A 27,425-nucleotide genomic window follows, 5' to 3' on the forward strand; every position below is an offset into this window, starting at 1 on the left:
GCAAATATTTGTAAACAACACTTCCTCGTCTATTTTAAAATCAACATGCGTCTTTAAAATGTAGTACACTGGACCCCTCATTTTTGCAGTTTGGCATTATTTTTTCAGTGGGCATCAGATATAAGCATATTTTTGTTACGCACAGTTAAAGTTAAAGTCCCAATGATCATCACACACACATCTGGGTGTGTGGTGAAATTTGTCCTCTGCATTTAACCCATCCCCGTGTGATTTTGATCCATCCCCTGGGGGAGAGGGTGAGCAGTGAGCAGCAGCGGTGACGCGCTCGGGAATCATTTGGTGATCTAACCCCCCAATTCCAACCCTTGATGCTGAGTGCCAAGCAGGGAGGCAATGAGTCCCATTATTATAGTCTTTGGTATGACCTGGCCGGGGTTTGAACCCACAACCTTCCAGTCTCAGGGCGGACACTCTACCACTAGGGCACTGAGCTAGCCCTATTCCCCGAAAATAGTGGGGGCCCACCGTATATAATGTGAAGTTGAAAATGTATTTGGAAAAAAATATATACGCATCACTCACTCGCTCAATACTTTGTAAACAGATAAAAATATTTTTTATTCATTTTACTCAACATAAGACATGGCACAATAAGCGAATATTTTCCCGCTTTAACCAAATAATAATAGGAAGATAAATTAGTATTGGAAGCGACAGATAATATAAGCTATTAGAGTTGCATCACAAGCAAGACAGCTGCGTTGTATCTGCTCCTGATCTTTTTGTCAGTCATTTGTCAACAGTAAATTTCCGGAAATGTTGTTTGAGGTTTGTAGCTAGCAAGTGTAACTTGATAGATACAAAAACTCTGAAGCCTTGGATTAATGTGAGCGGTTTGATGGCTTCTCTGATTGTGCTGTCAAAGTGTACTCGCGTAATTTGTTTGTGGAGCGACAACTGCTAAGTCTGCAAAGCCAGGAGCAGACGCACACATACAGCTCTTACAAGTCTTTGAAAAGAACAAGGATAAATATGATTAAAGATGTCCATTTCACGGTTATTAGTCAACTTATTTGCAATTTGCCCATTTAAGTTAGCATTTGAGTTGTTGTTTTTATGAATAACTATAATTTCAATACACCGTGCCCCTTGGGTAAAAGATCTGTCTGATGTTTTCTATTCAAACTAATCATTATGTCTGCCTATCTGAGAAGGTTCTAAATTTGTTTGTTGGCATGCATGATCTAAGCACAAAATTGTGCCTACCCACTGTCTATAAATGAGGCTCCGTGTCTATGGTGTTGTTCAATTGTTCTCAGTAACAGATAGAAAATATTCTAAAACAGTATTTGATTCCTAATCAAAATTGCCCAGACATTTTCCGCAGTATAGATATATTTAGTCACAACTGTCATTCACAAGTCCACAGAACTGTAATTTGCTTTGTTTTATAGCAGAGGATAGAATGGCAGAATTACCCAGTCTTTTTTTTGCCAATGCTATCCAGTGCACTGCATTTTTGTTCAGATGTACTCCCTTGATGTGTACTTCCAAAGGTTAAAGCTTGTGTTTTTGTTTCTGACTACTCCTGTATTTCTGGAAGAAAGGACAACCTTTTGGAAGTTTTCTGAGACAGGAAGCTGGCAGCAGGAATATGATTAGTTGACCCCAGTGTTACTCATCCATTGTCATCTCCATGGCTAATGGTGAAGGACCTGCCCATTCAGTTGTGGTTATCTGCTCTTTCTGAAGTTTGCGTTTTTTCACAAAGATGACCAAGATTCCAACCATCATTGATACCAGAGCCACACCTATTAGTCCTGCCACTACTAGACTGTGAATTGATACGTTACTGGAGTTTTCTGCTGGAGGTTGTTGGATTTTATTTGGCTCAGTTAGGATATTAACTCTTGAAGATTTGTATGAGACAGTGAACTGTGTGGCATCCTCACCTATGTTTATAGGTTTGTTTTCAAGAGATGAGGTTGAAGATGTGGTTGCGGTAGAAATGAGCTTCGACTCTGTAGATAAATGGGTAATTCTAGTAGTAGAGGTTAGGAGTGTTTGTTCCATGTCCTGTTTTTTTGTGGATCTTGTGAACACTGGAGATGTAATGCTTTCAGTTACTTTTTTGGTGTTTGTCATTCCTGAATTCATTTTCAGGGTATCTATGAAGCCGGTTGTTGCTTGAGCCTTCTTGATCTCTTCTGTGATATTCAGAGGGGATTTCTGATTGTAAGTGACTGTTGGTAGCTGGACTTCAGTGAGATTTCCTTTGATCACACCAGTTGTCACTTCAATTATACCGTCAACACGGCCAAATGTTGCTGTACCACTTGTTTTCAGTGGCAATGCCAAAACTATCCTTAAGAAGTGAAGGATCAGAGTTTCCCTCTGTCTTGTTGCCATTTGGTGAGTCTTTGCAGCTGTAATTATAGAAAGTATTTTTAGTTAAAACGCTACATGAGGAAACAACTACAAAAAATACTGGTGATATCCAATCCTAGAAAAAATCTTAAATTTGACACCCCCAATACCTGGTTTGTTATACAGAAACTAAACTGTTCACACTGTGTTTCACTGGTACTAATTTGATAATTTCATGTTATGATAGGTCTGAGTGATTTTTTTATAACACGATTTCGAGCTGGTTAAAAAAAGGGTCATGTTCACGTCAAATCACCTATCCTCCCTGCTTTCCCTAGTGAATAGATCTACCCGGGTGGTCAGATCGGCTCCGGGGGCCTGTACTGCATGCTGATGATGTCGTGCTATGGCAAATCCAATTGGACAAACACTGCACCCCATTACATTAGAGTCAAGATGTGCTTGTGTTTTCTTCATTTTGGTTTATTCATTCAATTTACATCGAAGCTTGACCATTTTTAAAATAGAGAATAGAGTAACTATATATATTGATAAATGTAGTGTAATATTGTGCCTCATGAGCATTTGCTCATTCAATTCACAGTGAGGGTCGACCATTTGTACATTGTACACATGATACAATGAATAACAACTAATTTTATTGTAATAATGAGTGGTGGTCATTTTTTAATTGAGAATGTACTCGGGCTAGAGAAAATAATTGCTCTAAACATTTTCATTCATCAATCCTTAGACATATCAATTTTACGTCAACTATTTAACACTATTTGGCGTTAGACGTTTTCGATTATACTTCAAATCAATAGACTCAAAAAATACATCAACTTCTTAATCGTGGGAAGACATATTGACACTTTTCCCATTTCTGTAATTTGAGTCTGTAGATAATTTCATTCATCGTGTACAGTCTGTGATGAGTTATTCATTGGACCAAATATGTATCAGTTCCAATATTCATGTTTGGAAAAAACATACATCGTTACTATATTTAAATCAAAGGCAGTGTTCTCTAAACATATAATAAAAACATGAAATATACACCACACCACAAATATACACCCACACCAAAGAACAGCATTACAAGTTATCACTACCAGGTGTGGCTGCAAATTACATATTTTCCTTTTAAAATTTCCAAAGCATTAAAGCTTACGTATCACGTTTATAAATTCTTCCGTTTTAAGTTTTACTCTTTCAGTTGTGGTTTATATAAAGTGGAACAGTGATGCTTTTGTCTGAATTCCTTATTTTGAAACCATCACAGGTCCCTCTATTATACTTGTTCTGAGGTGCAACTCAGCAAGCCGTTTTGGTGTGGTCTTTTTAAATGCAAATGAGATACTTCTCACCCCACTCCCTCCAGGCCGAAGGATGTGCACCTCCCTTTCCGGTCAGACATATTTGTAGTTTTTTAGCCGAGGTAGCGCTTACTTGCGCCGCAAACTTTTTGATTGATTAAAAGATGTCAACGGCAAAAGACTTGACCATACACATACATAACACGTCACAAAATAAATCCCCTCGCAATATCTATGAACATGTCTTGTAAACAAGCACTTCAGTCAAGTTAACCAGTAAGCTAATGTTGGCGTTAGCGAGAAGCTAACAAATGCATTCATCACATCGTGTTCCCCAAGAATAATATAGCACCTTTGATGCAATTCATCTGATACAACTACTCAAAATACACCCACAAGAAGTGAAAACAGAGCGCACAGCTATAAAATCAGCAGAAAGACTGACACTAATGCTATGAAAACGAGTGCATCATAGACATGCAATAATATGAAAGTGAAATACAGTTTATTATTATTGTGTCATCTCAAGTTTACCGCTTTACTGTGTCCATCGTTTCCATAGATTGAAGGAACTGAACCATCAACTAAACAAAGTATTTCGGCAAATCCTCTATACCAGAGGTCCCCAACCTTTTTTGCGCCACGGACCGGTTACATGTCAGAAATATTTTCGCGGACCGGCATTTATATAAATAAATAATACATTTATATAAATAAATAAATAAATAATACATTTATAATAAATATATAAATACGATGAAATAAAATGATACGACTGACATAAAAACAAGTACAAATGACAAAAATAAAACTCACCATTACGTTGAATTAGTGGGAGCACTGAGTTTGTTTCTCAGAAACGAGCCGGTCCCATCTAGACGTAATCGGAGACAATGACACCCGAAGTGATTCAGGTTTGTCTTTTATTGCAGGATGCTTGGTCTCCATGTGTTGAAGCAGTTTTGAATGCTTCATTGCCTGGTTAGTTAGCCTGTCGCCACATATTAGCTTTGCGGGCTGGACTGGGGAAACATGTCACGTGACCGGGACGAGTGTCTTGACCTGAATTAATTGATCGTCGATAATTTATTTTTTTTTCTGTGCGGCTTGGCGGCCCGGTACCAAGTGACCCACGGACCGATACCGGTCCGCGGCCCGGTGGTTGGGGACCACTGCTCTATACAGACAAAAGATCTCTGAAACACCCGTTCTTGAACAAGCGGGACTTTGCCCAGAGATGTGGGAACACTGTTCGAAAAATGAAATTTGACCAGGCATTTCTTTGAAGTTCTGATGATGGGGGATGGTGCAATGAGTTGTGTGGATTGATGCATCCAACAATGGAACATTTTGATCTCGCCACTTCGGCATCCATGAGTTGTTTGGACTATAAAAGTTTCTCCAAGTAATAAAGATGGTGGCTTTGCGAAACCGTTTGGCCACACCCATTACCTTGTTCGGTAGTCCCGCCCCAACGGATGTGATGTAATAGATTAAAACACGTAATAGAAAACGGAGAAAACTGAACGGAGTAAAAAATAGCCCCCAAAAAGATCATAAAAATATCTCTGCAGCACCTGGACGGATAGATTACCGTAATTTTCGGACTATAAGTCGCGGTTTTTTTCATAGTTTGGGTGGGGGGGCGACTTATACTCAGGAGCGACTTATATATGTTTTTTTCACAAATCTTTACTTGATCATTAACACATCACTTACTTACAAGTATAGTTGACCACTTCACATGTTATTTTTAGTATAGTTGATCACTTCACATGCTTTGATATCTTTATCTTGAACATATTCAAAACATGAAAAATAGAGAGAAAAAATCAAATAAAGTAATTAACACTTTAAAGCGCCATATACTCTGGACATGTCCTCTGTCACCAGGATGACATAAAGGACGAGAAATTTGATCGATGGATTTAATGATTTGGAGTGACACAAATGGTTTGATAATATTGTTGTTTATGTGATAGTTATTTAAAATATAGTTTATATATCGTTGTATGGGCCTGTGGAATAATTTGAACTGCGGCGCGGCACACGGCATTGTTGACAAAGGACGATCGATAAAAGACGAGAAATTTGATCGATGGATTTAATGATTTGGAGTGACACAAATGGTTTGATAATATTGTTGTTTATGTGATAGTTATTTAAAATATAGTTTATATATCGTTGTATGGGCCTGTGGAATAATTTGAACTGCGGCGCAGCACACGGCATTGTTGACAAAGGACGATCGATGGATTTAATGAATTGGAGTGACACAGATGGTTTTATAAACGTGTTATTTATGTAATAGTTTTTTTTAAATAACTGAATGTTACGTCACGCCCGTTCTCTCGCCCGGAGCGACTTATATATGTTTTTTTTCACATTTTTGGGCATTTTATGGCTGGTGCGACTTATACTCCGGTGCGACTTATAGTCCGAAAATTACGGTACACTTTTCTACAATCTTGGAGACTCCAAGTACACAATACAATGAATATGAAAGCAAAAAAAAAAGTGGATTTTACATGATACGTCTGCTTTATTAAATCAGTCACTGATTTGAAAAAAGCGCACATTGTTTTATAAAGCGGTCGGAAATCTCTCATAATGGATTTTCTTTTTTTTTCCGCCACACAATGCAATGTACAAACTTCTCAATGAGTTGCAAACATTTATTTGTCCAATAAGCCCGTGGAAAGAAAAGACACACAAAATAAAAAAGGATAAAATTAACTAAAAAGCATTTGAACGGCATTACAAGCCATTTACAAAGGAAAATTTTATGTTTTTTTCACAAAATCCGTCTGTGTGCGAAACAGACCAACCACAATCTTGAACGTCATCCTGCTGTCTTCCAGCCAATCACATAGCATGACGTCATCAACAGGCGCAGGCCCCCCGGGCTGATCTGACCAATGGAGTATATCTGGTACCTACACATGCTGCTCACGAAACACCAGACGCTAAGCTAACTTGTGCTGCACAATGTCTGGGGCAGCAGCTACAAGCTTCGTGGTGCAGCCTCTCTCCTCGAAGTCAGTGTTTCCCAACCACAGTTGGGGCTACGCATGCACATCGCAGGGGGCACATTTCCAAGATGATAATTACCGTAATTTCCGGACTATAAACCGCACCTGATTATAAGCCGCGCCAGCTAAATTTAGGGGAAGATCTTGTATTGTTCATATACAAGCCGCACCGGACCATAAGCCGCAGGTTTTTTAATGTTTACCATTTTTGAGAGAATATACGCAAAGAATATTGTCAGGAAACAGCTGGTTCTTTGGGGACGCTTACCTTTTATTAACATAACCTTTATTGACAGAGATGAAGAAGCTCTGCATAAATACAAACATGTATAAATCTCAGCGACGACCATAATAAACTTAATGTGAAGGGAACACGAGCAACACACAACTAATAATAAATAAAATGAGACCACTTACAGGGCTAAAGTTGGCAATGTGATACGAGCTACACGTATAGCTCCAGAGTAGACGTGACCGGGAAATAAAGAAAGAAAAGGGTGACGCAACAAAATGTCATCAACAATAGCCCAGTGCCCTCTAGTGACCGGAGGAAACCTCTACAGTGCATGAGCAGCTCTAGTTCCTTCGTTAAGAGCCAAATCGTCTGCCTTTAAATTAAAAGCGGCATCATATGCATTTCTTTTGTCCCCCATAATGAGGGTTTGTGTATAAAAGCTTCCTTTCTTCAGTAATGTCCGTCCTGATCTAGTTCTGTCTCTTTTTGTGTCAATTATACGGACTATTTGCCTGGCGGACGGACATGCGATCAACACACCACTCTTCTCCCCATTGACCGTGTGTCTGGTCACATATCCCTCTGCTCAGCAAAGCGGTGCCACACAACAGCGGTCCACAGCCTTTTTACGAGTGTATATGTGTATTAGTCATCACAAAAATCACGAAAAATCCATAGATACGCCGCACCGAATGACAAGCCGCAGGGTTCAAAGCTTGTGCAAAAAGTAGTGTCTTATAGTCCCCGAATTACGGGAAGTCATTTCGTAAAACCCATCATCAAATTGGTGCGATAACTGAAGGCAGACGAGGTGTGTGATACACTGAACAGAAATAACATGAGAAGATAGAGAAGCTAATGCTAATTGCTAAATTAACAATACAGAGTTGCGAAAGACCAGAATGAGTCCTTAAATGTACAGTACTTTTCACTGACGCCTGGGTAGAGCCAGGTTAGGGCTGAGAACAACTAGCTATGAACAACCAATTAAGATAACAGCTACATAGTAAAGCCAACCAATGTTCCCTCTAAGCTGCGCGCGTGCGCAATCGCGCACTGCCCGCACATTCTCAGCGCACAAGAAAATCTATCCAGCGCATAAACAACATCCCACATCACCCCCCCCCCCAAGCGAAGCGAACACGCAGCGTTTGACGTCCCATTACCCCCCCCCCCCCCGAAGCGATGCGAAGCGAACACGCAGCGTTTGACGTCCCATTACCCCCCCGCAAAGAGCAAGCCGCGGGTTGGCCACCTGATGTTGCTCACAGTAGTCCTCAGTTTGCTCAGGGAGCTTGTGTGTATGCCCAGATACATGAAAAATTAGAGGGAACATTGAAGCCAACGTATATTTAAATAAACAGCAAACAATTGCATTTGCAAAGCTAGAGAATGTTGTCTTCTTGTCAGGGTTCGTTCAAGGTTGCAAATGCTTGCTTAAGCACATGCTCGAAAACCTAAAATGAATCAGTTATGACTGACATCAGCAGTGACGAGGAGCTTGTAAGGTCAAAAGTATATTAAATATTTATTTTAGCGATGTTTTTTGCATTTATTTGCATGATTCAGTTTTGAGATCCACACAATAATAGGTCTTAAAATCATTTTCTCTATTTGACTTTACTAAGGGAAGAGATTTTTTCATTTGAATTATTGTTATTCCATTACAAATGCAGACATGTTTTTATGAAAATTTTAGCCTTTTAACAGGGATTTATATTTTTACATTTAAATAAGCCATTCAGAAATACTTTCATTAAGATTTTTGTACTTGTACACTCTACATTACCGTGAAGGGATTAAATTGATACCATCCATCCATTTCCTGTACCGCTTTGTCCCCACGGGGGTCGCGGGCGTGCTGGAGCCTATCCCAGCGGTCATCGGGCAGTAGGTGGGGGACACCCTGAACCAGCCAATCGCAGGGCACACAGAGACGAACAACCATCCACACTCACACCTAGGGGCAATTTGGAGTGCTCAATCGGCCTACCAAGCATGTTTTTGGGATGTGGGAGGAAACCGGAGTGCCTGGAGGAAACCCACGCGGGCTCAGGGAGAACATGCAAACTCCACACAGGGAGGGTCGGAGGTGTAATCGAACCGGCACCCTCCTAACTGTTAGGTGGACGTGCTACCCAGTGCGCCACCGAGCCGCCCCCTAAATTTATACCATGATATGAATTTCATGCTGAATCACAAAGCACTCATTCTGCATTTGAAACGGTTAGGTCTGACAAAAATGTGGAAATAATATAATCTTGGGTTTCTGTACCACCAACATGCATATTAGTACCAAATTTAAAACATTTTTCCCTAAAAACTTGTTTTACATACACTAATATACAATTGCACATTCATGATACATTTTACACTATGAAAATTATATTACACAACAAAATAACCACCAACCCCAAGAAATTTTGTTGATATGTAGTATGCAAAAAGTCTCATTGCAACTATAAACCACTACGTTTTGCATTTTAGCAAGAAATTTCACTGCGATTTAGGCTGACTCTATTGTATTAACAGACCTCAAGTACACTACTAGTTCATCATTTGTGTACAGTAGCTTACTGTTTGAGTTGTCTCAAATGTAATCGTTAGAGCTATTCTTGGCCACAGCATAGTTTCTCTCATAATGCAAAGGGATCAAAAGTTGAATTAAATGACAAGATTGAGCAAGATTGTAGTTGATAGTCCGTGTCATGATGATCAGGTGCCGTCTAAATCAAAAAGAAAAATCCTATCTGAAAGACAATAAGAAAATATTGCTGGTGTTAAATGTCTTACCAACTATTGTCGGATTTCACTGAAACCACAGGCAGAAGGTCGGTTAATCTGAAGCAAGAGCACTCTGGTTGAATATGAGTAACTCTTCTGCTTACGTTTTGAAAGAGTGACTCACTTCTGTTTCATTTTCAGGAAGTCTTGTGCAACCTGTAGCAAGTCTAAATGCCTGCGTTAATTATCATAGTTCTGTTTTTACCCTGAGAGATGTATTTCATTTTAATTATTAGAGATGCCTACCTTTAGAGTACCTTTAGAGTACTAGCCAGTCAAAAAAATTCACACCACATAATTCTACATGTACATAATTAGCATGCACAAATGTGCTAATACAGAGATCTGGGTTTTAGTCCTAAATAAGGAATTGGAGTTGATACAATATTGAACGTTTCAATTATGGAAACGTGTACCATTGTAGTCGTTGCCATAACCATGAAAGCAAGACTACAACAGCAAAAAAAAGATTCAGAGATAGAGAAACATCAATATGCTCTTTAATAATGATTTTAAAGGACATTCAGAAAGTATCTTGTCATTATTTTTAATAATACATACAGTATGAATAGAAGCACATCAAGTTGACATTTTGATAATAATTTAACCCATGTACATTTAGGACATTGAGGAAACAAACTTTTCATTAGCTGCCGTTAAAGCAGAGGTCTCCAACCTCAGTTGCACCATGGACTAGTTTCACATTAAGACATATTTTGTAAGGCTGACATGGGAATAAAAAAAAAATTTAAAAAAAAAACTATTTACCGTATTTTCCGGACTATAAGTCAGTGTTTTTCATAGTTTGGTTGGGGGTGCAACTTATACTCTGGGGCGCCTTGTATGAAATTATTAACACAATATATCATCTTACATGTTGTTTTCACACTAAACCGCTAGAGGGCGCGCTAGGCCTGTGTTGATTATTGTTTTGATGAGTCTGACATAAGCGACGTAGAAGAGGAAGCGCTGCATCTTCTACCTCCGGTGTTGCCGCAGTTATTTAAAAGTGACACCGAGGATGAAGACTTCGTTGGATTTAGTGATTTGGAGTGACACGGATGGTTTGGTAAACTTGTTAGCAGGTTATTTGTGCTATAGTTATTGGAATAACTCTTACTATGTTATGTTAACATACCAGGCACGCTCTCAGTTCGTTGTTTGTGTGTCATGTAATGTTAGCATACTGTACAGTTATTCAGCCTGTTGTTGCCTTTACTCTATTTTTATTTCAAATTGCCTTTCAAGATGACATGTTTGTTCTTGGTGTTGGATTTTATCAAATAAATTTCCTCCAAAAATGCAAGTTATACTCTAGTGCAGGGGTGGCCAACCAGTCAGAGACTAAGAGCCACATTTTTTTACTGTGTACCGCAAAGAGCCACAACCCCCCCCCCCCCCCCCCCCCCCAAGCGAAGCGAACATGCAGCGTTTGACGTCCCATTAACACCGCTGCTCTAGTGTGACTTATATATTTATTTTCCTTCTATATTATACATTTTATGGCTGGTGCGACTTGTATTCCGGAGCGACTTATAGTCCTGAAAATACGGTAATATACAAGTCACCATTACCCTGAATCCAATTGTTGTTAGTGAGAGCCCTGTTTTTTTGTTTTTGTTTTTGTTTTTCTCAAGGAGCTGGTGTGAAAAATGGGTGGCCCATCAGAATTTGTGATCCCATGGTTTGCTGTTAGCTGATGGCATGTGTTTCAGAGTTGGACAGCCCCATGGCGTGTGTTTCAGAGTTGGACAGCAAAAGAGCAAACTGTAGAGTAGGTTTCCCTATCACTAATTGTAATCACTGTATTCCAAGCTCTAGTGGGGATCTGAAATAGAAGTGACCTATGAACTCTGAATACAGCAGTCAAAATCTATGGTAGGGAAACCTGCATTACTTAAGTATTTTTTCTTTGGCTCTCCAACTCTCAAAAATTATTAAAGAAATGCTCCAAAACTTAAACATAACTTCAAATTCATATTAATACATTACCTTAAAAAAAAAAAATGGGTTACAGATTTCCACAAAAAAACACGTTAAAAGTGCATGGCATGCATGGTAGTGTTCCCAATACATCAAAATATCAATTACCACTTTCGTTTTATTCATTGTATTCTGTTTTTGACTCGGTGATAGACGTGCTAATATTTTTAATACATGAATAGGATAAATGGACGCTTGTTTGTGGAAGATATTTCACCTTTAATCCACAAAGGTACTAGAAAAACTGAAATGACTGAACAAATTGGTGAGGGATCACTCAATTCTTAAAATCTGACTGACCCTAACTTAAATTTTTTCATACTGTTCACTTAGAAAATTTGTCGGTTAAATCAGGGGTCCACATTAACAGAATCAGAATCAATCTTTATTTGCCAAGTTTGAGCATGCCAAACAAGGAATTTGACTCCAGTAGATCTTGGCCTCTGTACAACATTTAGGTAGCTAACAACATTCAGGACAACATATGCAAAAATTGACAATTATTCTCAAACATCCCCTGATCTTAAACTCCCAGGAGGGCAAGGAAAACCTCAAAACTCCTACTAGGGGAAATGAGAAACCTTGAGAAGAGACCACAGATGGGAGGATCCCTCTTCCAGGATAACCAGGCTGCAATGGATGCAGAGAGTTTTACAAAGTTTTTGCATCAGAGCTCAACATCTGATGATCATTTGCGTCAGGATCAAAAGCTTTTTCCTCTTTTTCAGTTTCTGTCCTTGCTCCCGCCTCTTCCCTGTCTATTTCAACTTGATTCTCCTCCTGTATTGTGTTGTCTGCCGTTACCTCCTCCAGCATGACACTTGTGTCACATGGCCCATTCAGTCCTTCAAGCTCAAATGGGTTAGTGTCCCAGTAGTCTGTACTACTCACTAAGTACATGTTGGGGTGGGAGGCTTGTGGAACATAAACCTGGCGCCGAATATGGCAGATTTGACATGCCAATATCACAGTGGCAATCAACAGGCAAAAAATCAGACCCCCTGCCGAACCCAAAGCAATCAGGCCTATCTTCGTATCAACCAAACAATCCACTCGCTTGCCATTGTTGTCCTTGTCTGAAGTATTTGTGTACTCTTTGGTGGTTTGGTTGGACTCAATAGTTGGAACAGAAAGGTCTGCATTGATGGGGTGTTGTAGCAGCATGACAAACAGCCACAGAGCTATAGTTCGTTCCATTCTGTTCTGTAATTTAAATGTATTTAGAGGTGGAAATAAATTTAATTGCATTTCAAGTTGACCAAATAATTCTGAATATTGCCCAAACTGTTTGATGTTGCACAGTTTTGTGTCAATACTTCCCCTGAGAAAAAGATCTTGGTGGAGTTGCAGAAGTTCTACTGATGCCCTCTCAAAAGACAATGGTCCCACTTCCTGGCCCATTAAATAGTGTTGTTATTTTAGACCCCTTGCTTTTGTATCACAAATCTGTAGACAGAAGACAAAAATGTTTATTTATTTATATTTCTTTTTGTCACATACCGTATTTTTCGGACTAAAAGTTGCTCCGGAATATAGGTCGCATTAGCCATAAAATGCACAATAACGTGAAAAAAAACATATATAAGTTGCTCCGGAGTACAAGTCGCATTTTGAGGGAAATTTATTTGACAAAATCCAACACCAAGAACAGACATGAACGAGCAACAACAGGCTAAACGATAGGTATGCTAACGTGACATAAACACAAACGAAGAGCTGAGACCAGGCCTGACGTAACATTCAGAGTTATTCAAATAACTATTACATAAATAACACGTTTATAAAACCATCTGTGTCACTCCAATTTATTAAATCCATCGATCGTCCTTTATGGAAACGATGCCGCGTATGCGCCGCCCCGCTGACGTCTAAATATTCTAAATATTCTACAGACCCATATAACGATATATAAAGTATATATCAAATAACTATCATATAAACAACAATATTATCAAACCATCTGTGTCACTCCAAATCATTAAATCCATCGATCAAATTCCTCGTCCTTTGTCAACAACGCCGCGCGTGCGCCCTGACGTCAGCCTCGTCGTTATTCCACAGATCTAGTATATATTATAGCGTTAACAAAGTACAAGGAAAGACGTGGGTTTGGTAAACGTCTCTCTATTTAACAAAACAAGAGTTCAACGAGCCAACAAGTACTGAACTGTAACGATAAAAACATATACAAGTTGCTATACGAAATAAAATATATCAAATAACTATAACATAAATAGTTCACCACCACACGGCCCAAGCACCGGCGTCGACTTCCGTGTGTGTGGCGGCGTGGACTTCCATCCCCGGAGGTGGCACTTCCAGCCACGGAGGTGGAAGAGAGCTCCATAGAATAGGACCGGGCGTGCGTAAAAGCCATGTCCGAGCCCCATCCACCGTCCCCGGACAGCCACCCGGCCGAGCGCCGGCCCCTGACTTCAATCCACGGAGGTGAAAGAGAGCTCCGTAGAGTAGGACCGGGCGTGCGCAAACCTTCTGTGTCACTCCGAATCATTAAATCCTTCAAACTCTTCGTCCTCCGTGTCACTTACAAACAAAGCCGCTAATGATGCCAGCCGGTAGTACATGGGGCCCTTCGTCATCCCGTGATCGAAGCTTTGTCCTTTATGTAAACAACAACCGCCGCGCCACTGACGTCACTTGAAATTCAAATTACAGTAATTCCTTGCTACATCGCGGTTCGTTTATCGCAGTTTAACTTTTTTTTTTTTTGAATTTTGAAAATTTGTGAAGAAATTCACATATATGTCGCCCCCCCCCACCCAAACTATGAAAACAAACGCGACTTATAGTCCGAAAATTACGGTACTTAAATGCACATATTGCCCAGTATCAGAATATTGCCCAAACTGTTTGATGTTGCACAATTTTGAGTTAATACTTACTTCCCCAGAGAAAGAAATCTTGGTGGAGTTCCACAATTTCTATTGATGCCCTCTCAAAAAACAATGATCCAACTTCCTAGCCCATTAAATATTGTTATTTTGAACCCCTTGCTTTTGTATCAGAAATCTGCAGAAGAAGACAAAAATGTTTATTTAAAAATATTTATTTTTGTCACATACTTAAATACACATTGATCACACCCAACATCATCACAGAAAACCTTTAATATGACAATGTTTGTTTTTATATCATTCTTTTAGATTCAAAACTGGACAGATAAATGGAGATCTGCTCATCTACCATGTTCTCCTCACCCTGAAACCTTACTACGCCAAACCATATGAGATTGTGGTTGACTTAACTCATGTTGGCCCAAGCAACCGCTTCAAGACAGATTTTTTGTCCAAATGGTTTGTGGTCTTTCCCGGTTTTGCATATGAAAACGTAGCTGCTGTCTATGTTTACAACTGCAATACTTGGGTGAGAGAGTACACGAAATACCATGAGCGGCTTCTGACTGGTCTAAAAGGTAGTAAGAGGCTCCAGTTCATCGACTCTCCAGCTAAGCTAGCTGAGCACATTGAACCTGACCAACAGAAGCTACCTGCTGCCACACTTACTCTGGAGGAAGATCTCAAAGTTTTCCATAATGCCCTCAAATTAGCTCACAAGGATACTAAAGTTTCAATAAAGGTGAGGTTTTATCAATAGTCTTTTTTTTTTTTTATATGTACACAGTTAAACCTACTTTTAACTTCATTACTAACCCAAGTTTCTCTATTATTTATTTCTCCCTCAGGTTGGCTCAACAGCAGTGCAAGTCACCTCAGCTGAACGGACACGTGTTCTTGGACAGCCTGTCTTCCTCAATGATGTCTACTATGCCTCAGAAATTGAGGAGATATGTCTGGTAGATGAGAGCCAGTTCACACTCACCATGGCCAACCAGGGCACACCTCTCACTTTCATGCATCAGGAATGTGATGCAATTGTTCAGTCTATTATCCACATTCGAACACGATGGGAGCTGTCACAGCCTGACTCGATCCCTCAGCACACCAAGATCCGACCCAAAGATGTTCCTGGCACGCTGCTAAATATTGCTCTGCTCAACCTGGGTAGTTCTGACCCCAGTCTCAGGTCAGTCATAGAGATTAATGATAATTTCAGTTAATTAAAAAAAATCAACATGCTTGTCTTTACAAAATGAAGCCAGAAATAAATTATCAAGAACAGACTTGTATATAACAGACATGTTTCTACTTTAAAAAAAGAATTTTCTTTTTTCTACCTTTTCACCATTGTTAAGTGAATTTCTGTCTTTTTTTTGTATCTATTTTTGCTCAGATCTGCGGCTTACAATCTGTTGTGTGCTTTGACTTGTACCTTCAACCTGAAGATAGAAGGGCAGTTGTTGGAGACATCAGGCCTCTGCATTCCAGCCAACAACACTCTTTTCATAGTGTCTATCAGTAAGACACTTGCTGCTAATGAACCCCATCTGACGCTGGAGTTTCTGGAGGAGTGTATCTCTGGTTTCAGTAAATCCAGTAAGTAACCTTATGAGCCACCGCACACCGAATAACGCGAGAGAATGTTGCTAAATGACATGTGCAACTGTACATACGTATGCGTATATAATAAATGTTTTGTTTGTATGTATGTATAGTATAATATATGCCGTATTTTCCGGACTATACGTAGGTTGCTCCGCAGTACCAGTCGCACCAGCCATAAAATGCATAATAAAGAAGAATAAAACATATACAAGTCGCACCGGAGTTCTCCCAAAAATGCGACCTGTACTCCGGAGCGACGTTTGTTTTTTTCTTCTTTATTATGCATTTTATGGCTGGTGGGACTTGTACTCCGGAGCGACTTGTAGTCCGAAAAATACTATATATCAAATACCTTATACAAATACAAACCGGATTCGGTTGAAGTTGGGAAAATGTGTAAAATGTAAATAAAACCAAAATACAATGATTTGAAAATCCTTTTCAACCTATATTCAATTGAATACACTACAAAGACAACATATTTAATGCTCAAACTCATCAACTTTATTTTATTTTTCAAATAATAATTAACTTAGAATTTCATGGCTGCAACACGTGCAGTAGAAGTTGGGACCACTTCGTTACATCACCTTTCCTTTTAATAACACTCAAACGTTTTAGAAGAGAGGAGACGAATTCTCTTAGCTTCTCATGTGGAATTCTTTCCCATTCTTGCTTGATGAACCGCTTCAGTTGTTCAACAGTCCGGGGTCTTCCCTGTTGTATTTTACGCTTCATAATGCGCCACACATTTTCAATGGGAGACAGGTCTGGACTGCAAGCGGGCCAGGGGAGAACCTGGAATCTTTCACTTCGAAGCCACGCTGTTGTAACACGTGCAGAATGTGGCTTGGCATTATCTTGCTGAAATAAGCAGCGGCGTCCATGAAAAAGACGTTGCTTGGATGGCAGCATATGTTGCTCCAAAATCTGTATGTACTTTTCAGCCTTTATGTTGCCTTCACAGAAATGTAAGTCACCCATGGCATGGGAACTAATGCACCCCCATACCATCACAGATGCTGGCTTTTAAACTTTGCGTTGACAACAGTCCGGATGGTCCGCTTCCTCTTTGGTCGCCCAGTGTTTCCAAAAACAATTTGAAAAGTGGACTCATCAAACCACAAAACACAATGTCCTTGAGCATCCTGCATTGTTTGAAAATGAGAATGGTCGATAGTTTCAATCCCTGCTATGTGTACAAATCATATTCAAAATGCATTTTTTTACAACAAACTTGAGAGCCTCCCCTTCATTTTCAGTGGGAACAGCGTTATTGGTCTCCCTTTTTTGCCAGTGCGTCATAGTCTGGAGTAAAATTTGTTGTGGCAATTCTTAGGAGAGATCCGAGGTGTTGGTCCGTTTACCTCGATCTGTGACGGGTTGATGTTGATGCTCATGTGGCTGAACGTCGCGGACGTCGAGCCAAATTGGCCACTCTTTTTTAAACACTCGGCACTGTGTCCACCTTGCTTTTCCTTGGGCGACTCATTTTAATAGAAGGATTCCAGGGGAAGGTTTGTGGGTGACTTTGGCGTAAAACTGTATCTGAAAGCTCAGCGCGCGAATTACAAGAATGCTGTTGTCACAGCCCACGCTCTAAATTCGGGACTGATACAAATAGAGCGCGAGTGCGCCATGTCCGTACTACTGAGTACGTACACGCACTTGTGAGTGTGCACCGAGCTTTCTGACACGGCTTCCGGTAGTAAATGCGCAAGCGAGCGGTTCCCCATCTACTGGGGAAACGCAGTCATTGCAGGCAAAATGACCCAAAAAAATGTTTAATACAATTTATTCAGGGTTGGCGGGCCGGATTAAACGGTCCCGTGGGCCGGATGCGGCCCGCGGGCCGTAGTTTGCCCACCTCTGCTTTACACACTCATGTTGGTTTTTAAGGCAGTGCCGTCTGAGGGATCAAAGGTCACGGTCATTCAGTCTTGGTTTCCGGCCGTGGCGCTTACGTGCAGTGATTTCACCAGATTCTCTGAACCTTTTGATGATATTATGGACCGTCCATCCATCCATCCATCTTCTTCCGCTTATCCGGGGTCGGGTCGCGGGGGCAGCAGCTTCAGGAGAGACTCCCAGACTTCCCTCTCCCCAGCCACTTCATCTAGCTCATCCCGGGGGATCCCAAGGCGTTCCCAGGCCAGCCGAGAGACATAGTCTCTCCAGCGCGTCCGGGGTCGTCCCCCGGGGTCTCCTACCGGTGGGACATGCCCGGAACACCTCCCCAGGGAGGCGTCCAGGAGGCATCCTGATGAGATGCCCGAGCCACCTCATCTGGCTCCTCTCAACGTGGAGGAGCAGCGACTCTACTCCGAGTCTCTCCCGGATGACCGAACTTCTCACCTTATCTCTAAGGGAGAGCCCGGACATCCTGCGGAGAAAACTCATTTCGGCCGCTTGTATCCGGGATCTCGTTCTTTCGGTCACGACCCATAGCTCGTGACCATAGGTGAGGGTAGGAGCGTAAATTGATCGGTAAATTGAGAGCTTTGCCTTTTGGCTCAGCTCTCTCTTTACCACGACGGACCGGTACAGAGTCCGCATTACTGCCGACGCTGCACCGATCCGCCTGTCGATCTCGCGCTCCATCCTCCCCTCACTCGTGAACAAGACCCCAAGATACTTAAACTCCTCCACTTGGGGCAGGATCTCATCCCCGATCCGGAGAGGGCATTCCACCCTTTTCCGATCGAGGACCATGGACTCGGATTTGGAGGTGCTGACCCTCATCCCGACCGCTTCACACTCGGCTGCGAACCGCTCCAGTGAGAGCTGGAGATCACGGCCTGAAGAAGCGAACAGCACCATGTTGTCTGCAAAAAGCAGAGACGTGATGCTGAGGTCCCCAAACCGGACACCCTCAACGCCTCGGCTGCGCCTAGAAATTCTGTCCATAAAAATTATGAACAGAATCGGTGACAAAGGGCAGCCTTGGCGGAGTCCAACCCTCACTGGGAACGAATCCGACATACTGCCGGAAATGCGGACCAAACTCTGGCATCGGTGATACAGGGACCGAACCGCCCTTATCAGTTGGCTCGGTACCCCGTACTCCCGAAGCACCCCCCACAGAACCTCCCGAGGGACACGGTCGAACGCCTTCTCCAAGTCCACAAAACACATGTGGACTGGTTGGGCGAACTCCCATGCACCCTCGAGGATCCTGCTGAGGGTGAAGAGCTGGTCCACTGTTCCACGGCCAGGACGAAAGCCACACTGTTCCTCCTGAATCCGAGGTTCGACCTCCCGACGGACCCTCCTCTCCAGCACCCCTGAATAGACCTTACCAGGGAGGCTGAGGAGTGTAATTCCCCTGTAATTGGAACACACCCTCCGGTCCCCCTTCTTAAAGAGGGGAACCACCACCCCAGTCTGCCAATCCAGAGGCACTGTCCCCGATGTCGACGCGATGCTGTAGAGACGTGTCAGCCATGACAGCCCCACAACATCCAGAGCCCTTAAGAAATCCGGGCGGATCTCATCCACCCCCGGGGCCTTGCCACCGAGGAGTTTTTTAACTACCTCAGTGACTTCGACCCCAGAGATTGGAGAGTCCGCCTCAGAGTCCCCAGGCCCTGCTTCCACAATGGAAGGCGTGTCGGTGGAATTGAGGAGGTCTTCGAAGTATTCTCCCCACCGACACACGACGTCCCGAGTCGAGGTCAGCAGCACGCCATCTCCACTGTAAACAGTGTTGACGTTGCACTGCTTCCCCCTCCTGAGACGCCGGATGGTGGACCAGAATTTCCTCGAAGCCGTCCGGAAGTCATTCTCCATGGCCTCGCCAAACTCCTCCCACGTCCGGGTTGTTGCCTCAGCAACCGCCGAAGCCGCGTTCCGCTTGGCCATCCGGTACCTGTCAGCTGCCTCCGGAGTCCCGCAGGCCAAAACGGCCCGATAGGACTCCTTCTTCAGCTTGACGGCATCCCTTACCGCCGGTGTCCACCAGCGGGTTCGGGGATTGCCGCCACGACAGGCACCAATGACCTTACGGCCACGGCTCCGGTCGGCCGCCTCAACAATGGAGGCGCGGAACAAGGTCCACTCGGACTCAATGTCCCCCCCTCCCCCGGGACGTGGGAAAAGCTCTGCCGGAGGTGGGAGTTGAAGCTCTTCCTGACAGGGGATTCCGCCAGACGTTCCCAGCAGACCCTCACAGAGCGTTTGGGTCTGCCAGGTCGGACCGGCATCTTCCCCCACCATCGGAGCCAACCCACCACCAGGTGGTGATCAGTTGACAGCTCCGCCCCTCTCTTCGCCCGAGTGTCCAAAACATGCGGCCGCAAATCCGATGACACGACTACAAAGTCGATCATCGAACTGCGGCCTAGGGTGTCCTGGTGCCAAGTGCACACATGGACACCCTTATGTTTGAACATGGTGTTCATTATAGAAAATCCGTGTCGAGCACAGAAGTCCAATAATAGAACACCGCTCGGGTTCAGATCGGGGGGGCCGTTCCTCCCAATCACACCCTTCCAGGTCTCACTGTCATTGCCCACGTGAGCATTGAAGTCACCCAGTAGAACGATGGAGTCCCCAGAAGGAGCGCTCTCCAGCACTTCCTCCAGGGACTCCAAGAAGGGTGGGTACTCTGAGCTGCCGTTTGGTGCATAGACACAAACAACAGTCAGGACCCGTCCCCCCACCCGAAGGCGGAGGGAGGCTACCCTCTCGTTCACCGGGGTGAACCCCAATGTGCAGGCGCCCAGCCGGGGGGCAATAAGTATACCCACACCTGCTCGACGCCTCTCACCGTGGGCAACTCCAGAGTGGAAGAGAGTCCAGCCCCTCTCGAGAGGGCTTGAACCGGAACCCAAACTGTGTGTCGGAACTTTTCTGCCTCGCACACCAGCTCGGGCTCCTTTCCAGCCAGAGAGGTGACATTCCATGTCCCAAGAGCCAGCTTCTGCAGCCGGGGATCAGACCGCCAAGGTCCCTGCCTTTGGCCGCCGCCCAGCTTGCACTGCACCCGACCCCTTTGGCCCCTCCCACAGGTGGTGAGCCCATGGGAAGGGGGACCCACGTTTCCTTTTCGGGCTGTGCCCGGCCGGGCCCCATGGGCGAAGGCCCGGCCACCAGACGCTCGCCTTCGAGCCCCGCCTCCAGGCCTGGCTCCAGAGGGGGGCCCCGGTGACCCGCGTCCGGGCGAGGGAAATCTGTGTCCATATATCTTTTTCATCATAAGGGGCTTTTTGATATTATGGACCGTAGATGTTGAAATCCCTAAAGTCCTTGCGATTTTGCTTTGAGAAATGTTGTTCTTAAACTGTTCAACTATTTTCTCACGCAGTTGTGGACAAAATGGTGAACCTCGCCCCATCCTTGCTTGTGAATGACTGAGCATGTTTGGGTATAAAAGGAGCCTCCCCAATCATGGTACCCACCTGTTACCAATTAGCCTGATCACATGTGGGATGTTCCAAATATGTTCCATGTGTTTGATGAGCTTTTCTCAGCTTTCTCAGTATTTTTTGCCACCTTTCCCAACTTCAACTGGACGTGTTGCAGCCAAGAAATTCTAAGTTAATTATTATTTGGCAAAAAACAATTAAGTTTATCAGTTTGAACATTAAATATGTTGTCTTTGTAGTGCATTCTATTGGATATGGGTTGAGAAGGATTTTCAAACCGTTGTATTTTGTTTTTATTTACATTTTACACAATTTCCCAACTTCAACCGAAACCGGTTTGTAAATAACAAGGTTCTCGAACCATCGGTGTCACTCCAAATCATTAAATCCATCGAAATCTTCGTCCTCTGTGTCACTTATAAACAACTCAGCTGACTCCGGAAGTATATGCGGCGCTGATGTCGGACTCATCGTCAGTTGCAGTTCCAATTATTCCACAGACCTCGAGCGCCTTCATGTGGTATAGTGTGAAAATAACGTGAAGTGATATACTAGTAAGTAATGTGTTAATGATCAAGTAATAATGTGTTAATAATTTCACATATAAATCGCTCCTGAGTGTATGTCGCACCCCCAGCCAAACTATTCAAAAAACTGCGACTTATCGTCCGGAAAATACGGTAATACAAACTAGCGGGATGAGTGGGTGTTATTGTGGTTGTGGTTTGCAGTGATGTAGAACTGAGAAAGTCAGAGTCAGCTTTATTGTCAATTCCTTCATGCTAAGACACACAAAGAAACCGAAATACCGTTCCCCCTATCCCACGGTGACGAGACACAGTACACGATTAACACACAAGTAAAACAACGGGGAGAGAGTTCAGGACCCCAACAGCCTGGAGATCACAAACTGCGCCAGTGGCGAGCAGTGCTGGCATCCCACAACAGAGTCCCGGCACCATTCGTCACGGATGTAGACGCACAGTCCACCTCCTCGCGATGTTCCCCCTCGTACAATGGCCCGGTCCGCCCGATAGCACGCCATCCGCTCCAGATGCACAGCAGCTACGCACTGTCCGGTCCGCAGAACTCAGCAGGCATGTAGATGCCCAACGATCGAACGTTCGCCAGAAGAATGGAAGGCACGGCCGGGCGAGCTGGGTTGGCCGCCAGCCAGGCCCGGACGCCCAACCGGGGGAGGAATAGCAGGCGAGTCCGGCGACGCTCCAGGACGGAGCAGACCGAGCGCCTTTAATGTCCCCGCTTCAAAGTCCAGATCGCCACAAAACTCGCTTTCGCCGATGTCGAGCAGAACCAGCCCGCCGCCCTTGTAGCACAACCCGGTACGACGAGACGAACACACAAAACTGGCGGACAAACCCACATTAAACGACAAAACAAAACACCGTTCGGGACAGAGAGAGGCCGCTGCGTGTGCACGCGCCGCCATCTTACTTCCGTATAATTAAAGCTGTTCCTAATATTTTTTACCGTTTTTTTCCATGTATAATGTGCAAAATTTAACTAATTTATTGTCCTAAAATCTGGGGTGCGCATTATACATGGGTACAATTTTTTTTTTTTTTTTTTTTTTTAGAAAATCTCCCTCGAAATAAAACTTGAAATCACCTTTCTTCTTGTTTGTTGTCAATCGCGCATCGCCTTCAGCCATCCTGCCCAACACACTTAGTCAGTAAAATTCATAATTGACGACACATCGTTTGATGCGATGGTGCAATCCTTGATGGTGTGTTATTGTCAAATATTGTTTGTTTTTTAATCTCCATCGCAGACCGGATATCATACGGAGGCCGCCATGACAGTATGCGCAGAACGGATGCGCAAGACACGTCAGCTATATAAAGAGCGAGAGTTCAGTTCTCTACCTATTAGTTTCAATTCACAGTTTAATTAGCAGTTTCAATCAGCAAATAACAAAATGCGTATTACAGGTAATATTTTATTTCACAACACTTTGCCTTGTTCCTTTCTTCTCTGCTGTTCACTTCAAACACGCTTCATACGAACACAATGCTCTCGTATCAGACGCTTGCTCGATCACCTGCTCGTTTGCTGTCACAATGTACCCTACACAAATCCGAAACATTTCTTCGCTATCGAGTTTGCTAGCGCATGCGCAGTGATACTGACTGGCAGAATAACATCCGGTTGTTCCCAAAGATGATCTTTTTTCTGAAATAATTTTACGTTTACGGACTTAAGTAGGAGTCAAAATTTGGGTGCGTATTATACATGGGTACAGGCTTTTTTCCAGCATCAACATGCCATTTTTAGGGTGCGTATTATACATGGGGGCGCATTATACATGGAAAAAAATGGTACTCATGAGGGCAAAATAAAAGAACTGACTCTACCACTTTGCCATAAGTGCTGATAATATCGCCTAAATAAAAAAAATGTGCAGGGAGCTTAATTTGGTCCAATCGCGCAACCGCTGCGCGCTGGGCGCTCACTGTCGCATTGCTTTAAGAGCGTCTTTGTGTTTTAGGATAGCTTTACTGCTCCCACTTGCTTTCTTTGGAGGCATGATTAGGGGTTAATACAATCCTCAAAGTAACGAAAATACAATAACGAACGGAGTCAGTCGGCATCCGGGCCGCGCTGTCGGGTTTTCTCGGGTCCTTTCGGCTCATCTCGCGAGGTTCGACCTCCGAATTTTGTTCGACAACCGAAGCAAAAAAATCTCGACTTTTTCGTTCGAATTCCGATTTGTTCGAGAACCGGGACATTCGAAAACCGAGGTTTGGCTGTACTAGTGACCAGGCAGAGTAACGGAATAGTAGATGTACCGTCATTATGTTTTCAGAATGCAAAAATAATAACTATAAAAATTTACATATAACTATATATAAATATATACAAAATATAACTATTTGTTGCAGAAAAAAGCATGTACCGTAATTTCCGGACTATAAACCGCATCTGATTTTAAACTAAACTAACTAAAATTAGGGGAAAATCTTGTTTTGGTCATATATAAAACCCACCGGAAGATAATCTGCAGTTTTTTTTAATGTTTAATTACCATTTTTAAGAGAATATACACAAAGAATATTGTCCGGAAAGAGATCTTTCTTTGGGGACGCATACCTTTTATTAACATAACCTTTACTGACAGAGATGAAGAAGCTCTGCAAACATACAAACATGAATAAATCTCAGCGACGACCATAATAAACTTAGTGTGCAGGGAACACAAGAAACACACAACTATTAATAAATAAAACAGGACCACTTACAGGGGTAAAGATGCCAATGTGATATGAGCTACACGTATAGCTTCAGAGTAGACGTGACCGGGAAATAAAGAAAGAAAAGGATGACGCGACAAGATGTCATCAACAATAGCCCAGTGCCCTCTAGTGACCGGAGGAAACCTCTACAGTGCATGAGCAGCTCTAGTTCCTTCGTTAAGAGCCAAATTGACTGCCTTTAACTTAAAAGCGGCATCATATGCATCATTTTGTCCCCCATAATGAGGGTTTGTGTATAAAAGCTTCCTTTCTTCAGTAATGTCCGTCTTGATCTTGTTCTGTCTCTTCTTTGTGTCAATTATACGGCACTATTTGCGTGGCGGACGAACATGCGATCAACATACCACTCTTCTCCCCAGTGACCGTGTGTCTGGTCACATATCCCTCCGCCCAGCAAAGCGGTGCCGCACAACAGCGGTCCACAGCCTTTTTACGAGTGTATAAGTGTATTAGTCATCACAAAAATCATGAAAATTCATGAAAATTTATAGATACGCCGTACTGGACGACAAGCCGCCGGGTTCAAAGCTTGTGCAAAAAGTAGTGGTTTATAGTCCGGGAATTACGGTAGTCAGATTACAGGTACATTCATTAATAACAGAGATTAGTTAGCAAAATTGCATTTTCTACGTGGTAGGAGTGACACCGCTGTTTATTTCAGCCCTTTGTGCAACAAGTGGATAAATTGTCACCATTGTCGTGTCGCTCAATGGGCCGTTGTGACTTCAGGCACTCGGCAGCAAATAGGGAGTCGGGGAGGCAGGGGAATTGCTCGTGTCATGTCTTGTCATTGTAAAGGAGGACGTTCTGACTTCTATTCACCGTTTAGAAGGAATTTACTGAAGAACCAATGAATTTTAGTAAATAACATTTAGAAATAATGAGAAATTTGACCTCCTGCTATGATGGAGCTAAGCTGCTAGCCCACTGCAGGTATTTTCGATTTGATTAGCAAATCATTCATAGATTTACTATTTAAAACCATATTAAGGATAAAAACAGCTAAACTTGACATAGGGAATGAAGGTGGTATTCCGTGATGTCATCACGAATCGTCATCAGCCTCATAATTTGTGCGTGTGGGGGACTGAGGTCTTAAGATACCGCTGCAAACATATTTATAAGATCACTTTGTCCTCTTTTTACCAATGGACATGCATCAGCAACAGCCTTTTTATTAAGCAAATTTAATTTGTTCATTTGTTCATTGATGAATAAAGTGGCAAGCAAGCTACCTAGCTAGCTAGCAAACATAGAAGGTGAGAGTGGAAAAAAAGGAATAACTTGACATGGCATTCAACCTAAGCCATATCTTTGTCTGTCTGTCTGTCTGTCTGTCTGTCTAATCTGTTAACATTGATTGTTCTGCAGGTATCGAGTTGAAACATCTTTGTCTGGAGTACATGACACCCTGGTTGCTAAACCTTGTTCGCTTTTGTAAACACAATGATGATGCCAAGCGGCAACGTGTCACTGCCATTTTAGACAAGCTCATCACCATGACCATCAATGAAAAGCAAATGTATCCATCCATTCAAGCTAAGATCTGGGGCAGCCTGGGGCAGGTAAGCACAACAATGACTTGTGGAAATGATTAAATTTTTAATTAAAGCATTTCATTTCGAGTTTAACAATACCTAATAAAGATTGGATGGATGGATGGATGGATGGATGGATGGATGGACGAACAGACGGAGAATTCATTCACCTGAAATGCTCTCATATTGCTTTTAGATAACTGATTTATTGGACGTGGTGTTGGACAGCTTTATTAAGACTAGCGCCACAGGAGGGTTGGGCTCTATCAAGGCCGAGGTCATGGCTGATACTGCTGTGGCTTTGGCATCTGGAAATGTCAAATTGGTCTCGAGTAAGGTAAGGCTATTGTGTTGTGGGAGGATGCTACTTGATTTTGGTTCATACACTCAGAAAAACTGTAAATCTAGTCAAGCCTGCGTGTGGTTTGATCCTCAATCTCCATGTACTTGTGCACTTCTTGGTAGCTGTTAACCAGATAGAGCTTGTCAAAATTTTGCTGTCAACTGAAAACTGGTTTTCCACAAAAAGTCAATCACAGGCAACTCGACTTCTTAGTTACATATTTAGTGCAGTGAAGAAGCCCTTTGGATTTCAGGTGAAATATTTTCAATAACCAGAAAGAGCTCTCGTTGCCTTGATTTAATTTTGGTGGTTCTTGACAAGGGAGATCAAATGACAAGAACATGCAAAGCCATAATATAAACTAATTTTACTTTAAATGAGCCAAGAAGTGCAACATAGCCAGTATTAAATGTTATTTCACTTCATATTTTGTAAGTTATCAACTTGTTATCAGAGTGCGTAAGGTAGCACAAATGTATATTGATATATTATTTTGTTAATAATTGGTCTGTAAATTGTGAAATGCTCACCACTTGAAGAAATAAATCCATCTTTCTTGACTGTAGAGGTAAAGTGACAATCTCAGCTCACTTGCTTCTGCATGTGCTGCATCCTAGTTGTGCTTTTTACTCATGAACAAAAACAACACACAAACAGACACAATAGTAAACCCAAGCCCTGACTCCTACACTGAAAGAGGTCCATTGTTTGGACCGTTTCATCTGAATAGCCAGTCTTAGACTTGTCATGTCCTATAAA

The 27,425-nt window shown here is 42.7% G+C and overlaps 1 protein-coding gene and 2 long non-coding RNA genes across 5 annotated transcripts in view; 1 reads left to right on the plus strand and 2 right to left on the minus strand.

Annotated features, from left to right (window-relative positions):
• Nucleotides 1-27,425, plus strand: part of nf1a (neurofibromin 1a) — a 145,385-nt gene that overhangs the window by 87,789 nt on the left and 30,171 nt on the right. For all 3 annotated transcript variants that reach the window (XM_037267697.1, XM_037267699.1, XM_037267698.1), the window contains 5 exons: nucleotides 14,846-15,278; nucleotides 15,385-15,725; nucleotides 15,933-16,135; nucleotides 26,157-26,350; nucleotides 26,520-26,660. In XM_037267697.1, the coding sequence (XP_037123592.1) occupies nucleotides 14,846-15,278; nucleotides 15,385-15,725; nucleotides 15,933-16,135; nucleotides 26,157-26,350; nucleotides 26,520-26,660 (1,312 nt within the window). The remainder of the gene's footprint in view (nucleotides 1-14,845; nucleotides 15,279-15,384; nucleotides 15,726-15,932; nucleotides 16,136-26,156; nucleotides 26,351-26,519; nucleotides 26,661-27,425) is intronic.
• On the minus strand, nucleotides 552-9,942 carry LOC119132437. The gene is made up of 2 exons (XR_005099875.1): nucleotides 9,708-9,942; nucleotides 552-2,387 (listed from the first exon to the last, which is right to left on the minus strand). It is a non-coding gene; the product is annotated as an uncharacterized LOC119132437 (long non-coding RNA).
• Nucleotides 12,470-27,326, minus strand: LOC119132438. Its single transcript, XR_005099876.1, has 3 exons — nucleotides 27,197-27,326; nucleotides 14,585-14,711; nucleotides 12,470-13,127 (listed from the first exon to the last, which is right to left on the minus strand). It is a non-coding gene; the product is annotated as an uncharacterized LOC119132438 (long non-coding RNA).

Source organism: Syngnathus acus, chromosome 13 (genome assembly GCF_901709675.1).
Source record: "Syngnathus acus chromosome 13, fSynAcu1.2, whole genome shotgun sequence".
In the NCBI taxonomy this organism is placed as follows: Eukaryota; Metazoa; Chordata; class Actinopteri; order Syngnathiformes; family Syngnathidae; genus Syngnathus; species Syngnathus acus.